At 58.0% G+C, this 18,209-nt stretch overlaps 1 protein-coding gene across 1 annotated transcript in view; it reads right to left on the bottom strand.

The window, feature by feature from the left end:
* LOC101655009 (NADH-cytochrome b5 reductase 3) overlaps positions 1-9,984 on the bottom strand; it is a 17,939-nt gene extending 7,955 nt beyond the window's left edge. The window contains exons 1-7 of the mRNA XM_004700297.3: positions 9,857-9,984; positions 4,278-4,350; positions 3,925-4,031; positions 2,106-2,235; positions 1,714-1,797; positions 1,495-1,580; positions 55-154 (exon numbers count right to left, since the gene is read on the bottom strand). Of these exons, the coding sequence (XP_004700354.3) occupies positions 55-154; positions 1,495-1,580; positions 1,714-1,797; positions 2,106-2,235; positions 3,925-4,031; positions 4,278-4,350; positions 9,857-9,940 (664 nt within the window). The 5' untranslated portion in view covers positions 9,941-9,984. The remainder of the gene's footprint in view (positions 1-54; positions 155-1,494; positions 1,581-1,713; positions 1,798-2,105; positions 2,236-3,924; positions 4,032-4,277; positions 4,351-9,856) is intronic.
* Between the last annotated feature and the right edge of the window lie 8,225 nt (positions 9,985-18,209).

Consider the following 18,209-nt stretch of genomic DNA (forward strand, 5'->3'; position numbering starts at 1 on the left):
GCCTGGAACAGGACCAGGGAAGCAAAGCAGAGGCAGACGGGTGGGCAGGCTCACCTTCTGGGGCGCGGTCCACCGTGTACCAGAGCTTGAAGCGGGCAGAATGCTCGTTCCTCAGCTCCTCCAGCTCGGGCCGCAGCAGGATGTCCTGCTCCGTCTATGGGAAGCAGGGCCAAGCAGTCACGGGGAGGGTGGGCGGCAGGGCCCGGCCTGGAGACACTCTATAGAGATGTCCCCCACCCCCAGGGCCACGCATGTGGATGCTCCCCCCAAACCCACCGTCATCTCGCCGACTGAACTCATCACTGCCCCACTTAAAAAATCCCAAAACCCACTGACTGGACGGCAGAACCTTTGTGGGATTTCTTAGCTGCTCAATCTTTATGAGAGCGCAAAGCCTCCTCTTTCTTTCTCAGAGCGAATGGTGGGTTTGAACCACCAACCAAGCAGTTAGCGTTCCACCCACAGCTCCACCAAGGATCCCTGCCGCTCACGCGTGCAAGTGCCTTTCTCTTCCTCTCGCCTGGAGAGCTGAGCACGCTCTGGCGGAACAGCTCACGGAAGCATGTCTCTAATGGCCCAGAAAGGGCTAACGCTCCCTTCGTGACCTGCCCGATGGGGAGGTGGCCCTCCCTGTGGCTGGGGGCCCAGAGACCTGCTCCACACGCTTGCCAAGGAGACCTCTCAGAAGCTCTAAGGCGCCCAGGGTGGGTTCAAATGCCAGCCTTTTGCCCAGTCACTGGGCACTGAACTGCTGAGTCCTGCACCGTTATCCCCGGGGCGGAGCACAGAACTGAGAGGGCGGGGACTGGCTGCCGGGCCCTTCTGGACCTCAAGGCTGTTTTACACTTGTCTCTCATGCTGCTTGCCCACAATTAGGAAAACAGCCGGCTTCCGTCCACTAACCTCTGCCCCCCACCCCTCCCTGCACCCCTTCACAGGTCCTGCCCTCTATCCCGTGCCTGCTTCCACTTCCGCAGGAAACACGCTCTGGGGCCAGTGGACAGCCAGTCTGAGCTCAGGGACTGTTTGGAAATCAGGGCCCAAGAGCTTTGTGACCCAGAAAGGTTCGCCTGGGATAAACGGAGCCCCAGGTGGGTGAAAGGCAGGCAGACCCTTCCTGGGGAGCAGGCCCCACTCACACAAGACCTCATTTGGCCATATCCCACTGTCACCAGGTTGAGTTCTGACTCACGGTGGTGACCCAAACAGGGTTTCCCAGGCTGTCCATGCCTAACGATGACCTCGGACAGACCTGGGCTTACAGAGAGGGAAAGGATTGCCCCACGGCCGCACAGCAGGCCGGCAGATGGGCAGCAGGCCTGGGGAAGGGGCCGTGAATGCAGTGGGTGTTTCCCCATTCCAGCCCCCAGAGGCCCGAGTCAGACACTCTGGGCTCCACAGAAGTCTGAGACACGGAGCCACCCCCACTGTCGAGGCCATGTGGGCCCAGGACGCCCCTCACTGCCCCCACAGTCCCGAGTGCTGACCCCTGACCTGGTTGGCAAAGAGCAGGTGGCACACGGTGTGGTCCTCGGGGTCTTTCATGATGGCCCGGATCACCTGCAGCATGGGGGTGATGCCTGCAAAACAGCCCCGTGAGCCCCTGCCCGCCCTCGGCCTCAGCAGCTCAGGTCGCTGGTCATCTGTGCCCCACCCCGCCCATGACATGCAGGACCCCTAGAGCCTGTGACACGCTGGGGGGGCTCCACATACCTGTCCCTCCTGCAATCATGCCCACAGACTTCACTGTCTTGATAACAGGGCTGGATTTCTTATCTGGACGGATGGCAAACTTCCCTGGGCACCAAGGAAGAGGTGTGAGACTCGCTGGGCTTTGGACACAGGAGACCTGCTCCCCCTCCCTCCAGGTCTGGGGCAGGGAGGAGGTTGCGAGACAGCCCGGGACCCCAGCCCAGAATCTCAAATCCCCATGACAGTGAAGGGTGAGGAGGGTCCCCTCACCGGGCATGGGTCTGCTACCTCCGCCTTTCCACCTGTTCCTTTTCAGAGTCAGCCTCAGCCCGTGTGTGGGCCATATGTGACCCCCAAGGACAGGCAGCCTACACCCCCTGCTAGCAGCTTATGCCCCACTCAGCCCGGGTCACCTTTGCCCTGGTAGACCAGCAGCCCGTTGGGACCCCGGAACTCAATGGTGTCCCCGATCTTCATGCTTTCCAGGTACTGGGACATCTTCCCTCCGGCGGGAAACTTGGGGTGGGTGTCTTTGAAGTAAACCTGCAAGACAAACCCGAACACCCTCAGTCCTCTGTCCCTGGGGCTCCTCCATAGCTGAATGAGGCCCCACCCCTCCCCCCAAGCCTGTCTTCCACCTCACATCTCCCTTGAAAGACTAAGCAGCAGTGGCCTGGTATCCGAGGTCCATGGGCAGGCAGCAGGCTGTGTGTCAGCACCCCGACAAACAGCATCCCTGTGGCCACCCCCTCCCACTGGGGCCTCGGGGAAGCCCACCCAGCCCTGCCCCTCCTAGTGGAATTCTTTTTCGCTTTATTGTTGTTCTAGAAGCATCCATGTCCCGGAAAGCTCTGGAACTCAGGCCTGTGCCCTCTGGGCCCCCAAACTGGGGAGAAGGCCGCATGTAGACCCTGTGTGCGCAGAGGGAGAGCAGCTGGCCCTGCTCAGGAATTGGTGGCTGTGGCAGGCCCTGCAGGGCATGTAGGAGTCTGACAGGGGGAGGAAACAGAATCAGTTAGGGGGGTGGTGTCTGCAAGGCTAGGGGGCAGGGAAGCAGGAGAAGTGACAGAACTCACTGTCCCAGCCTTGGACGCCAGAACGTAAACTTTCCCCAGGGCTGAGGGGTTGGGGGCCTGGCCACGTGTAGTATCTCCTTTTCGTTCAGTCCAGGGAGCTGCCTGCTTGGGCAGCGACTTCAATGGGACATGTGCATTAACCCGCAACCTGTCCCCCCGTGCTTTCGGGCAAAGTCCCCAGCTAACTACATCGGGAACGGACTTCTGAGGCCCTGTCTGACCTGACCCCTTTGCACCCTGCTCCAGGGCCACGTCAATCCCTGAACCTGCTCCCCACTCAGCTGCGTCCTCCATACCCCACTACAAGGCCCCAGGCCCTGCTCTATCTGCTCCCAGACGAGGGCCTTCCTAGGGTTGGCCCCTCAGGAGTAGGCCAGTGGTTCTCAACCTTCCTCAAGCCTCGACCCTTTCATACAGTTCCTCATGTTGTGGTGACACCCCCCCCCCCAACTCCAAAATTATTTTCGTTGCTACTTCATCCCTGTCATTTTGCTACCGTTATGAATCAGGTGACCCCCGCTGGTTTACATGAACCCCATCTGAGAAGCCCACCTCCTATCCCACCCTCAGAGCTTCAGCTACAGCCCAGTGGGGGTCTCTAACTCTGCCCCTCTCCCCAGGAAGGGCCAGCAAAGAAAAGGCAGCAGGGCTGGGGTGGGGCTCCAACCCCATCACTTGCACTGGCCTGGTTTCCTCTTCCCCCAGCACAGCCCTCCCTTACTGTCCTGCTGGCTGTATCACCCCCCTCCCCCCACCATCCTCCCAGTGGACCCCCACCTGTCTCCTCTCTCCATCTCCCCGGACAATGCCACGAGGCGTTCCTCACCCTGCTGGCAGACCCAGGGCACACTCCCACCCCACCACCCTGCCACCCTCGAGTCCCAGGGCAGGTGCTCTCAATGGCAAGTGGAGCATCCTTGCTGGTCCCCCAGCTCATCCCCCGCACCCCTCTCCTGTGGGTTGCAAATGCCTAGCCCCAGCCCCAGCCCTCTGCAGAGACTTCTCCCGCCCGGGAGTTTGTGGGTACACTCCAAGTTGCTGAGTTCAGAGAAACCAGGCCTGCAGTAGGGCTGGGCTCTGGAGAGCTAGCTGAGGCAGGATGGTGCAGGCGGGCCACCCCCCCCCCCTCCCCCGCACAGCCACGGCCCTCACTCACCTTGATGACCAGGTCCACAAAGCCCTTGTCATTGTCGCTGGAGACAGGCGTGTAGGGCCGGACAACTAGGCTGCCATCAATCCGAGCCGAGAGGTAGATGTGCTGGCCTGCAGCAGGGTGGGCAGGGTCACTGTGGGCCACCCGCCACCCCTGCAGCTGTCCTCTGAGTCTGGTCAGCCAGCTCCCTCAGCTGTCCCTGCCCCCACAGCCCAGCTTCCTGCCCCCCTTGCCTCTGCAGGGCTGGACCTCCTGCCGGGGACCTGGCCCTTCCACTCTCCTCTTACCTGCCCACCTCCTCCTAGAAGCCTTCCCTGCCTGCCCACCCCTCTGATCCAGTGCCTGACATGACTCACCGATGGGCAGACCCAGGATGTGCTGGGGTGACGGCAGGGCAAAGCGGAACCGTCGGGTGTCATGGCTGATGTTCTGCAAAGACCACAGAGCTGCCAGTCAGGGCACCCTCACCAGCCCTCCTCCTCCCAGGGCCCACAAACGAGGGACCTGGTGCAGCGTGACGCAGCAGACACCAGGGTGGGCACACACGTGCACATGGGGTACGAACCCAGAGGGACCGGCTGCCGCTGGCCCTGAGCAAGGTATGACCCACCTAGCCACACACAGGGTGCTCCTGTGGGAAGCGGATGCAGGGGAGGCTACTGAATGACTCAGCAAGTTCCAGGAAGGAGGAATTCACTCAAGAGCCCAACAGAGCTGGGGGCCAGAGACGCCACCTCTGCTCAGAGCAGTCAGCTCTGGGGAGGCCCAGGGGGCAGGGACCTCAGGGTCGGGTTGGCAAGCTGGGGCTGAGGCTGCAACAAGGCCCCCACACCCAGCGCAGGCCTCCAGGGACGTCTGGAGGCCACTGCATTCCACACCCTGGGCTGGCACACAGCCTGGACGGTGGCAGGCTGGGCAGGGCAGGAGGCCTGCCAGTTTCCGATGTCCCAGCACAAGGCTGCCTAAGCCAGGCTGTGCAGAAGCAGCCTCGGGTAAGTGCGCCAGGAGCCACTCTGGTTCTCATGGCACAGCCATCAGAGGAACTGAATGTAGGTGCCCTCGCCCTGCCCAGGCCTCCAGGGGCCCTGAGGAGTCCCCTGCACACAGGGGCGGCCAGGTGGGTGAGAGCAGAGGGGGCGTGTGGGAGATGGGTGGGTGACAGGTAGCTGACATGCACATGGTCACACTCCCCCACGAAGCAAGTCAGTTGATGAGACAAGACCCGCAGGGAGACGAGGGGTTATCACCTGAGGGAGGGCCAGGGGGGCAGAGCATCTCAGAGGCCCATCCCAGGAGATGGATTGGGGCTCTGTCATGAAAGAATTGCCTGGGCCTGGGGGTGTTTGGGGAGAGATCCGCTGGGCTGAAGTCCTCAGGCAGGGGATGGGCCGTGTCAGGAGGACAGGCTTCCGGGCGATTCGTTAGGTGTACAGGCAGCTGCCAGGCCCCAAAACTGCCTCTTGGAGCCATTTCCAGGATTACTGACAGTCCTGAGGCTCCAGGTCGGAAAGCCGGGCCAGGCAGTTTTGGAGGAGGAGGAGAAGTGAAGGGAAGGCTGAAAGCCCCGGGGAGAGCGCCTTCTGGCAGGGCCGCCGGGCAGTGGGGCACTGCCACTGGGTGGTGTCACGCGCAGCCATGCTGGTTCCACAAAAAGAGCCCGGGGCCTCAGCTGCGGAGGAGCCCAGGGTTGCAGCCGCTGGGGCAATCCAGCCTGTGTGTGTGTGGGGGGGGTCTTCCTCTTTTTGGCTGACCCTCTACTTTACCAAGCAGGATGTCCTTCTCCAGGCACAGGGAATCTCTCAAAAGCAGGTGGGGGGGGGCGGGGGGGGGCTGACCCGTGCAAGACCACCAGGAGGCTATAACTGAGGTGTGCGATGGGGGGGAGCAATTAAGATTTTATTGCTGCAACATTTGCATCAGAGCTCGGGGCTGCTGGGAAGATTCATCGGCTCAATCAAGAGGGCTGGCGGGTTCGACGTGGGAGTTTCTTGTTTTTTTGTGTGTGGGAGTTTCTTGTGAGGACATACGAGACAGGTATCAAAGACAAAAAACCAAAACAACTCCAAACCACTTTGCCATTATGTAAGAAAAGGCTCCAGTGTATGGTTGAGCTGGAAAAAAATAGGATATTAAAAAAAAGAGAACTTCTTATACAAACATCTGTACACTTCCATAAGTCGCTGGGTGGGGCTAATGACTGGCACTTGGCAACTAATAGGATAATATCTATTATGTCTACAAGGAAGTCCAGCTAACACAACTATCATTCAAATGTATGGACCAACCAACTTTAGTGAAAGCTAGTGATGAAGAAATTGAAGAACTGTACCAACGTCTTCAGTCTGACGTTGGTCACACATGCAGTCAGCATCCATTGAAAATGGCTGGCGACTGGAATATGAACATTGGAACCAAGAGAAGGCTCAGAAGTTGGAAAATATGACCTTGATGATAGAAACAAAGCTGGAGGTCACACCAAAGTATTCTGCTAGACCAATGACTACATCATTGCAGTACCCTTTTACAACAAGGTAAATGTGACCACACATGCAGACCTCATCAGATAGAACACACAGGGATCAAAATGATTCCCAGTACATCCGTGGGAAGGGGTGTTTGGAAAATTCAGTGACATCAGCCCAAACAAGGTCAGGGGCCACCTGTGGAACAGACGTCCACTGCTTTTAGGTACGTCCAGCGTGATGCTGAAGAAAACGAAAACAGAGTCCGCCAGAGGCAAACTATGACCCTGAGTGTCTTAGATCCAACCTGAGTTCAGAAAGCACCTCAAGGACAAATTTGACACACTGAGCACTGGGTGAGTACCGACTCAGCTGGGTGTGGGTGGGATGACATCAAGACATCCTGCATGAAGAAAGCAAAAGGCCACTGAAAAGCTGGAAAGAAAAGACCAAAGTGGACGTCAGAAGAGACTAGACTCTGAAGTCGAGACGCAGTTGAAGCCAATGGAAGAAATGAACGCAGGACAGAATTATAATTATAATGGAACAAATGTGCAGAGACCTGGGTCAGAAAGCCGATAAGGAAGAACCCATTCAGCCTTTCTTAAGCTGGAAGACCTGAAGAAAAGAATTCAAGCCTCGAGTTGCAATACTGAAGGATTCTATGGGCAAAATTTTGAATCATGCAGGAAGCAGCTAAAGAAGAGATGGAAGGACACACAGTCACTGCTCCCAAAAGAGTTGGTTGATGTCCAGCCATCTCAAGGGGCAGCATATGATCCAGAACCGACAGTACTGGAGGGAGAAGAGCAAGCTGCGTTAGCAACAACAAGGCACCAGGCATTGGCAGACTACCACCTGAAACGTGTCAACAAACTGACAGGGCTGGAAGCACGTATTCGTGTATGCCAAGCAATCTGGATGACAGGTACCGGGCCAACTGACTAAAAGAGCTCACATGTGTGCCCATTCCAAAGAAAGGTGGCACAACAGAATGCACACATTACAGAATATCATTAAGATGCAAGAGAAGTTTTGCTGAGGATAACTGAAAAAACAAAGCAGAAAACACTTGCAGCAGGACACTGACAAGGAGCTGAGCTAAAAGCAAAGAATACCGGAAAGATGCTTGCTTGTGTTTTCTTGACTAAGCAAACGACATTCGATTGTGTGGATGGTAACCAACTGTGGATAACGAGTGTGAAGAATGGGCGTTCCAGAACACTTCACTGTATTCACGCAGAACCTACCCACAGGCCAAGAGGCAGTCAGTGGTTAGAACAGAACAACAGGGCGCGTCATGATTTGTCAGGGAAGGGCCGCATCACCCGTTGCAGCTCCTCACCGCATGTGTTCAATGTGAACGGGGAGCAGAGAACCCCAGAAGCTAGGCTCTGTGGAGAGCCTGGCATCCGAAGCGGAGGGAGGCTTACTGACCTGTGACTGCAGCGAGCCTTTAGGGTAGTTTACAGCTTAAAGAAAACTCACCTCCTCGAAATCGGACCTGGAGGCAACTTCATGCTCAACATGAAGAGATTTGATTCTCCTTGAATCTCTAACCAACAACCCTGGGAGCAGCCGTCGAGAAATCCAAGGACCTACTGCACTGGGCGAATCTGCTGGCCAGGCCTTCTTTGAAGTGCTTCCCTTTGAGGACTAAGGTGCCCTGCATCCAGCCTTGGTGTTTTCAATGGCCTCACACCTATGTGAAACCTGGACCATGAACAAGGAGGGCCGCAGACAAATGATGCCCGCTGGCATCGAGTATGAAACACACCGCAGACTGACTGCCAGAAAAGCCAACACACCTCAGAGCAAGGGCAGCCTGAGCGCACCTTAAGAGGCAAGGGTGGCGAGACTCTGGTCAGCCCAAAAGAGGAAGACCCTGTCTGAGATGGACTGACACAGTGGCTGCAGCAATGGGCTCAGACACACGACTGGAGCGTGGTATAGGACGGGCAGTGTTCCGTCTGTTGTCTGGAGATCCGGCTCAATGACCCTTCACCACGACGACTGGCCTCAAGGGCTCCGCATCAAACCCACCCAGCGGCGGCGCTGTCAAAGGAAAGACCCGGCCATCTACCCCCCAGGGGGACGACGGTCAGCAACCCTAGGGAGATGTCCTGCTCTGTCATCCATCGTCCCTTGAGTGGGGATGCACCTGATGCCAATGGGGCAGGCGTGTGTGTGTGTGTGTGTGTGTGTGTGTGTGTGTGTGTGTGTGTGTGTGTGTTTTAAAAGGTTGTGCCGCCACTGTTAGGTGCTGTCAAATCGCTCCCGACGCATAAGGATCCGATGGATGTACAACTGAATGAGCCACCGCCCCGTCTGGCGCCATCCTCACTGTCCTTGTCCCTGAGCCCACGGCTGCAGCCACTGTGCCCATCTATCTCTTCCAGGGGCTTCCTCTCGTGCGCTGCCCCACCCACTCCTTTGACCTTGGTAAAGCATGGTGGCCTTGTTCCCTGCTGATCAGCTGTCCAGAGAGCATGAAACAAAGTCTCCCCACAGTGCCCTCAAGAAAGAGCATCGTACAAAGAAAGTTCAAAGGTCATTAAAAAGACATGGGGAAAAATTTTTTTTAATCAAAAAAATAAAAAGGAAAAATGTAGGATTTTTCGTGAACTGGCTGAAGCCCTCTTGCATGCATGGATATCAAAGAAAAGGGTTGCTGTTACAATTTCCCTGGCCACTCTCCATGTGAGGCTGTGGGTGGGGGTGGGGGTAGGATGAGTGAAGGGGTGGAGAAGAGGCAGTCCTTCCTGGTGGGAGGGCAAAGAAGTGTGTAGGGGATTCAAGCCCCTCGGACATTTGAGGAAAGCAGGCTGGGCGTGCCTCCTGGCAGGGGTAGGTGCAGTCGTGCTGTGAAGCCCACTGGGGACTCTAACAGTGCTTCGGGCCCGCGACGTAGAGTACCAGGGAGTGGAGGGACAGAAGGAGGGTGAGCCCTTTCCCCTATGGAACTGGGCACATATTGGGAAGCATGTGGTGGTGGTGGGGCACCCCTGGATCTGAATTTGGTTTGACCCCCGACTCACAGTGGCGGCCTGGACCCCCAAACCAGAAAGTATCCCCTTTCAGTTGACCTTGTGTGGGAGCGAGAGGAGGGGCCCAGAGGTCAGAGAAACCTGGGCTCAAATCCCACCTCTGCCACTCACTGGGGCCTTGGCCAGCGATGCACCTTGCTCTTCCTGTCTGTAAAACGGGTTGCCAGTGGGACCTGCATCAGGGACACTGTGCCTGGGAAATACTGTGACACTCCTGAAGGAGCCCTAAGGGTGTCCTGGGCTACGTATGCCTTGGCTGCTAACTGCAGGGTCAGGAGTTTGAAACCAACCGCAGCTTCACAGAAGAAGCGGCCTCTACTCCTGTAGAGATGCAAAGTTGCAGAAACCCACCAGGGCCGTTCTAGCCTGGCCTACAAGGCTGTTAGGAGACAGAATGGACTCGCTGGCTCTGGGCCCCACACTCACCTCCTTGTCGACCAGCCGCAGCGGGTACTTGATGTCCGGGCTCTCTAGGGTGATGGCCGGGGTGGAGCGCTGGAACAGCTTCATGAGCAGGTTGTAGATGAACCAGACCGGGGAGAGCACCACGTGGCCCAGCTGAAAGGGCAGCGAGGTCAGCGAGAGCTCCCCAGACACACCAGCTCTCGCTGTCCCTCTGCCAGCCACCCTCACTCAAGGGGCTCCAAGATCCATGTTGGTGAGCACCCAAATCCAACCTCAGGAAAGTCATCACCCAGTGATGGGGGACACAGCCCCCAAGCCCGCGCGGTCTGTGGGGGCGGAAAATTCTTCCAGGCTGACAGCTCAGGAAAGCTCCCCTTCCCTGGGGCACCGGGCTGAAGAAGGTGCCTCACTCAGCACGTGCCTCTGGCTGATTCACTTTGGCTGCCAGGACGCGCTAGGCACCCTGGGGGTGCAGTGGTTACACATTGGTTGGGCTGCTAACCACAAGGCCAGCAGTTCAAAATCACCAGCCGCGGGGGGTGGGCAGGATGAGGCTTTCTACTCCCATGAAGAGTTACAGTCTTGGAAACCCACAAGGGACAGTTCTACCCTGTCCATAAGGGTGGACTGAGTCGGACTGAGCTCGATAGCAGAGTTTTGATTCTAACGACAGAAAATGGGAAGACACGCTTCCAAATCCCAGTGCCACGAAGCCAGAGAGAAGCTGAGGGAGTGGGCCCGAAGGGGCCAAAGAGGCGTGCACCGCGTGCCCAGTCGTGGGTGAGCTCCCGGGCTGGGGAGCGGGGTGTAAAGGACACCTGTGGAGGATGGGTGAAATGTGAGCAGGGTTGTGGGTTAGGTAACCGTGTATGTCGGTGTGGTTACCTAACAGAGAGAGCCCTTGTTCTTGCGACCCAGGTGCTCGCTACAGGGCAGGGGATACAGGAATTTAGGGACCAAGAGGCATTCTGTCTGCAATTTACCCTCCAATAGCAAACAACAACAAAACCAACGACACACAGGGAACACACACACAATCCGCAGAATACCACCATCAAACAAATCCACAGCCAATGAGTCGATCCTGACTCTGGGAGCTCCCGCGGGGTTTCCCAGGCTGCTCATCTTTATGGGGCAGATTGGTCTGGGCGTTCTCCCAAGGAGCAGCTGTGGCTTCCAGAGGAAAAGTGGCACGGAGGGAAAGCCCACATTGGTGTTCAGAGTGCGGGGTCAGCATGGGGGTTCCCCTGTCCCACTGGCTCGTTCACTCGCCCTCCCCCAGTACCTCCCGAGTTTGCTTCTGTCTGAAATAACGGGGTGTTTTCTTACCCTCACCTCCAAGAGCCCCTCGTTGCCTTGTTCATCAGAGGCTTCGGGGGGCGGCGTGTTCTACAGAGCACTGACCTGAAGGATGGTCCCCCCACCCTGTTCTATTAGGCTGAGTGAGATGCGCCCCACCCTAGATGCCCCACTGGGTCTCCCCCGCCACCCTCAGCCTAGAGAGGGCACTCTGAGGCCTCGGCAGCCCGGCTGCCTCTGCTTCCTCCAACCCCTGACTCCTCCAGCGGGGAGTCCAGGGTCAGCCTCTCTCTGCCCCCAGGTCCCATGAGGCCCTGAACTAGCCAGGCACACCGGGGTGTCCTGTCAGTGCCTAGAAGCACAGCACAGTATAACTCAGGGGTCCTCTGTTCCAGTCCTTGGGTCTCTGGCCTCAGTCGCAGAGGGTCTGTGCCCAGGAAGTATGGGCCCGGCACAGGGGAGTTTTCCCGCCCCCACCAGGGGACACAAATAGAATACCTGTGAAAGGGCAGAGGGTCCCCCAGCCCCACCCCACCAGGCCCCAAACTGGCCCCGCAGCTTCATGTATGCAGTGCCTAGGGGCCTTTGTTGGGCTCAGAACAAAGTGTTTCTCCCCCGGGGAGGGCCTCCGCCTGGATGCAGCAGATGTCTCACCCCACAGAGCCCTTGGTATGCTGTGTGGGCAATGTGGGTCTCAAAAGGAGGCCGAGGGCTCCCGGCCCAGCCCCCACCCTCCAGTGCAGAGTCACACAGCCAGGCTCACCAGGCACATCCTGGCATTCACTCTGGGCCGTGAATAAGGCCCTGGTGGACATGGCAGACTACAGGGTCACAGGGTCCCCAGTGGGACCTCAGGAGAGGCCCAGAGCTCATCAAGTGCACCCTAAGGGCACCCCATCTTGCCAGGTAGGGTAGGGGTGACAGGAGGAAAGCAGATGGGGCCCAGTAAGAACATCGGTGAGGCTTGCTCCATGCTGGCCCTGCTGAGTGGTGATGGTGGTGTGTGGGGGTGGGGTGGGGATACCCAGTTACCTCCATTAACCACAGAGACGGGTACTGAGGCCTGGAGGGTGAGTAACTCGCTGGGGATGCTGCCTCTCACAGACGGAGAGGCTAAGGGCTGGTCCAAGGAGGAGAACGAGGGGACAGAGGGACAGGCTGCCCAGAACAGGTACCCTCCCTAGCCGACGTCATGGAGGCCAGAGGTGAACCCCCTGCTCCACCACCTGGCACAGTGAGGTCTGAGCACCTGGTTTCAGTCCCCGCCTGTCCAAACCAACAAGCAGCTCACTGACTCCCCAAACCCTGACATACCAGGGCACCCTCGGCTCTGCAGACCCTGAATGGAGCCCTAGCGGTGCAGCAGTTAAGCTTGGCAGCTAACCAAAGGTTATAGGTTCAAAGCCACCAGCCACACACTGCACAGGAGAAAGAAGTGGCAGCTTGCTTCTGCAAAGACTTACAGGCCTGAACCCTCAAGGAGCAGTTCTACTCTGCTCTACAGGAGTCAGAATTGCCGTGAGGGCAATGGGCTTGGTTTGGTTTTCTGCCCCAATGCCTTCCGTCTGCTCTCTGCCAACCAACAAACTCCTGTGCATCCCCGAGAGCCAGCTTCTGCACTATCACTTGCTCTGTGAAGCTTTCCCAGGCTGCCTCCTCCCCGGCTAACCAGGCCTTCTCCACACTTCCCGAGGCCCTGGTCCACTGCGCAAGCCCCCTGAGGTGTGCGCAGAGGCCACTCTGCTGATCACTGTGACCCGGCCCCTCCCACGGCAATCACAGAGGCCACCTCCTTGGGAATATCGCTGAGGGGAAAAGCTGAGTGCAGTCACAGGAAATTGCCATTGTTCAGAGCCAGGACATGAACCTGAAGTGACACTCAGAGCCACTCAGTTGGTGCTCACTGAGTATGCTTTCCTGGAGCGGGGCCTGTAGGGGAGACCTGGGCTAGCAGCTCTGCCACAACGGCGAATACCTGCCCAGTGGTCTCCTGACACTCCCCAGCCCCTGGGCAGGAATACCCACCGTCCCTTTGACAGGGGAGGAAAAGGCTTAGGGGGCTCCAAGGGAAAGTCTGGCCATGGGTTCCAGTTTCCACCCCGGGTTACTCCTGCAGTGGGGACGGATGCTTTTGCTGTGGCCTCTCACCGGGGTCTTCGGGCACCCTCGACTGGGTGGGGCTATGCCAATCAGAGCTGTTTGTGGCCCACCAAGCCGACTGGATTGCTTGCTAATAACACAAAGTATGTGGCATCAGGTCGGGGTGGGACCGGACAAATAAGGTGGCTTACAATGCACCATCCCAGAGGGGGACAGGAGGACCTCACTACCATCTCAAGAAGGAACAGGAGCTGAGCATATTCTTTGCACACAAGGTGTCTATGCTGAGAACCTTCTAGGCCCAGGGACAGAGAGGAGGTGGCAGCTGCAGGAGACCAGCTTGAGACAGCACAGCGGGCTTTCTGGCCCTCGGAGTGTGTGGCCACCTAAAACCACAGAGCAAGAGGTGAGCGCCTTCGGGCCTAGGCTTACTGGAAGAGTGGGGTGCCTCTGGGCATTTATTGGCAGAGCTAAAGAGTTTTGTAATGTTTGCACAAATAGGGCAGAGACTGGACCTAGGGGCTGAAAGGCCAAGGGTCAGAAAAGAGGCTGTCTGAGGGCATGGCCAAGGAGCTGTCTGGGGGTTTTTCCTGATCTGGACTTGTATCTTGCTACCCCATAATTGTTGAGCTTGGCCTGGGACTTCTGTGTGGCCACTGCCACCAGTGAGCAGACCCAGCAGAGGCACAGAGAATGCTGTGGGCAGCACAGTGCTGTTGGTGTCGGGATTCTAGGGGTGGGGCTGGGGGGAGACGGTGGAAGGTGAAGGTATAGCTGACCTCAGCTTCACAGGAACCAGCCTGAGGCTGCAATCTTGGTTTTTCCTCCCCCGGTGAAGTTGGACACCACTTACATCTTCCCCGCCAGCCCCTCAACTGTGGGGCCCAGGATGTGCGCAGGTGGTGAGTGAGACATTCCTCCGGCAACAGCTCCAAGTCTCTGGGTGCCAGCTTGAAGCTGGCCTCAGCCCTCACATGCATGAACGCAGGGCAATCTTGTCACCCCTGTGGCCCCAGAGCAGGAGGCCCTCAGTCCAGGATTTGATGAAGGGACAAGTCCCAGTCCCGTGTCCCCAACCCCATTGTCTCTCTTTATTTGACCTGGAGGTTTCTAGAACCGGGATAAGCACCCAGACTCCTCCTAGGTGAGCGAGGGGCACAGCCCATCCTGTTTGTCTTAAAGCTGACTGTCCTCTGAAGAGCCAGACCTTGGAGGTGGGCCTGGGACTCCCGCTGCCTGGCTCCGCCCAGCTTCCCCTGGTAAACACGGAGAGGACAGACATACCACCCTCAAGGAGTGCACCAGGAGCCACCCATGGGGCAGCTGACAAAGGCTAGTGGCCTTGCTTCCAGCCCCTGCTCCCTAATACCGGGCCACGTGGGGCAAGACGGGCCAAAGGAACCGCCCTCACCCCGCCAACAGCCTCCAGGCCCTGCCAACCCTGGGAGCTGGTGCAGTTACTGCCACAGCTTCAGGTGAGGAAGCCAAGGCTGGGGTAAGGACCCGAACCCAGGTCTGAGCCGGGGCACCCGACTTTTGACATTTCATATGAAAAAGCTCACTTCGGGGGCCAGCATGTCTTCAAATCACTCAGTCCACAAGTCTTGGCAGGCTCACCCATACCAGGGCCCATGCACGGGGTGGGGGACACAGCCTACCCAACAGGAAAGGGGCCACGGGCAGAGGAAAGAGTGGGGGCCATGGCCAGGGAGTGGGGCGCACTGTCGTCTGGAGAATTGGAGGCCTGACCAGATTCAAGGTGGGTTTGGAAGAGGCTCTCCCCCGTCGCAGCCCTGTCCACCAGGCCAAGTAAACAGGAACAGATGGCTAAGGCCAATGCCTTAGGGGGGCTGTGTTCATGGCAAGTGGACACACACACTCACAGCGGGCAACCCAGCCACCTGTGTCCCAGGCCCTGACCGGGTACCCGGAGGCCTGTGGGGAGACCCCAAACTCACCCATCATCCCTGAGGGGCCCAGCAACCCTGGCCTCCCAGCTACTGGGCATCTGGCCCGACTGCTCGTCCCCTGGAATTCTCTATTGGGACTGCCCTGTCCATGCCAGGCCTGGAGAAGGGTGGAGGGACCTGCCAGGCACCCTCCTACCTGGCAGGCCTGGCCTTCCCCATGGGCCCAGTCCCTGCCCTGGGGCTAAGCCTAGCTTGTGGCCCACTTGCTCACCTGCTGCTGCTGCCTGCCAGCTGCCCCAGCACCGGGATCTGTGTGCGCTAGCACGGGTGGGTGGCTCCCTTGGGTCAACTTCTCCGGAAGGGGGAAGGAAGTGGGAGGGAGCTGAGGAAGTGCTGCAGGAGGGGGGCTCCTGGCACAGGACTGTGAGGGGAGGAGACCCAAGAGGAAAAGCAGGTGGACAGCAGCTGTCTGGTCCCTCTGTCCTGGACTCGGGCCTACTCCCTGGGGTGCAGAGGGTCCATGGAACAGCCCACAGGGATGCTACCTGGGGAGGAAGCCTAGCAGGGCCCCACGGAGACTCACGTTGAGCTGATCCTTGGGACCTTCGTGTCTGGTGGCAATGCCCACACCTCAGGATGGCAAACCAAGCCCCCAATGTTTCCACCAAGTGGCTGGCTGACACAAGTGCCACGCTCTTCTCGGGCAGCCCCCGGAGTCTCAGAGGTTCCCTCCCAGCCTGCATGGCCCAGATAAGGCCTCTGCCCACCAGATAAGAGTGTCACTGGGCAGGAGACCCGGCAAGGCCTGGCATGGGTGCTCTTGGCAACAAAGAAGACCTTCTTGTGCCACAGGGGATCCCACCCAGCAGGGCCCAAAAGGAACCTGCCCACCCCTCGGACAGATGCGACCGGAGCTGGCACAGGTCTCCCCGTTCCCAAGCAGGGTGCTAGCTGGGCAGAGGGCTTCTGTCTGTCTGCCCGCCCAACAACAGTGGACGGAGCGCTGACTACGTGCAGGGGACAGGGGATCTATGGACAAACACAGCCCAACACCTGCAGCAAGGTGAGGCAGCCCAGGAAAAGGGCCCCTGAGCAGAGAGAGTGTTAGAACAATGGGGGGTGGGGGGCGGTTTCGGCTTCTGGGGTGCACCATCAGAGGCTAGGACAAGTCCCCGGGTTTGTCCTGGACAAAGCTATTCTTTGGTCTGTGTGCCCTCCACAGTCCAGATCACCCTTTAATCACCAGGCTTCCATCCTTGTCCCCTAGAGACTCAGGGAGTCAGTGGGGTGGAAGCAGGAGTTCCTCCAAGTTCCTGAAACCCAGGGGGCGGGGCACGGTGGGGGCAGGGGCTCTAGACCTAATCCTACCAGGTGCCAGCCCCTCCCACCCGCGGGGATCCATTTCACCAAGTGGTGGTTTAGACAACTGTGCAGGTCTAAGCAAGGGGTTGTTCTGGCCAGGGCTTCAAACCAGTTCATTCTGGTTGGGCCTTCGGCTGAAATTTTGCCTTTCCATCCTAGATAAAACTGTGTGTGACCTCCTCCCTGGGGGACAGACAACCAAAAAGTGGACGAAGGGAGACGTCGGACAGGGCAAGATATGACAAAGTACCCATTTATAAACTATCAAGGGCTCATGAGGGAGGGGGGAGCGGGGAGGGAGGGGAAAAATGAGGACCTAATGTCGGGGGTTTAAATGGAGAGAAAATGTTTCGAGAAACGATGTACAAATGCGCTTTACTCAATTGATGTGTGTATGGATTGGGATAACAGTTGTATGAGCCCCTAATAAAATGTTAAAAAACAAAACAAAACAAAACAAAACAAAACAAAACAAAAACTGTATCCGAATCTAGCCTTCACGAGCGCCCAGGTGACTGCACAGAAGATTCGGCAGCCAAGCTCCGGTTTGGACCCGCCCATTGGTGCCTCCCCACTCCACAGCCCCACCCCTTTGGCTTGTAGGAAACTGGAGAGGAGGCAGGCCTGGGGTGGAGGCCCGGGCAGGCCCAAAAGTGGCGGCTTGAGGGTGGACTTTGGATCGCCAGTCAGCCTGGCTCAGGGCTGTGGGACTTTGGATAACTCCTGGATCTTGCTCCGAACCAGCACCGACCTGCAGGGCTGGTTAAATTCTGTTCTGTTCAGAGCCTAACTCAGCGATCTAGCACTGGTCCTGAAGCTGGCACGCATGTAGAGAGAAAGCTGATCCAGCAACATCTCTCGAACTCACCCTCATCTGTACTCCCTCCAACACTCACACGCATAGTCATACACACTCATGCATGACTTAGCAAACTCTGACTCATGCACCTCAGCACAGGCACAGCTCACTTAACACACATCCGTGTCCACGCGCGTGACACCCTCAATCGTGAACACAATGCACACTATCTCATGCATAAACTCACTCTCACACGTTCCCAATCACACACATTCCCCGTACTCACCCTCTGACACAAGTCACATCACACTCATTCCTCCCACGTAATTCTCACCCACGCGGTATACACACACAAACACACACCTACGCACACCCTCTTGCCCTCCCCCATGCACATTCCTACTCACACTCAGGCTCTCACACTGACACTCACACGGGCCACGCACATTCTTCCTCGGAGTGCTGGTGGCGCAATGCTCAAGCGCTCCGTTAGGGATCCGTTGACTCCCACTTGGGAAAACAGGCTGACTTCCCACGGGGCAGTTCTACTGGGCCCTTAAAGGTCACTGGGGCTGGGCGGGGACTCGCCGGCTACCAGTTGGGTTCTCACCCTCTTGCACACGCACACACATAAACTCATGCCCACTCTCCCCACCCCGACACTCACACACCCTCACATACACCCCGTCGTCCTCCCGCACGCTCGTGCATGCACAGACACACACACCCACTTTAAACTCACCCTCACTCGCATTCGCACTCACCGGGAGACACACGCGCACACATCCTGCCACACGCGGACACACACGCCCCGGTCCTCCAGTCCTCGGTACATTCGCACGCTCACGCTGACTCCCACCTGGCGAGCCCACTCCCCCGGCCGCGCGTGCGCTCCGAGGGGCCC

This window comes from Echinops telfairi, unplaced genomic scaffold, assembly GCF_000313985.2.
Source record: "Echinops telfairi isolate 266 unplaced genomic scaffold, ASM31398v2 ScPeMD7_2;HRSCAF=8, whole genome shotgun sequence".
Classification (NCBI taxonomy): Eukaryota; Metazoa; Chordata; class Mammalia; order Afrosoricida; family Tenrecidae; genus Echinops; species Echinops telfairi.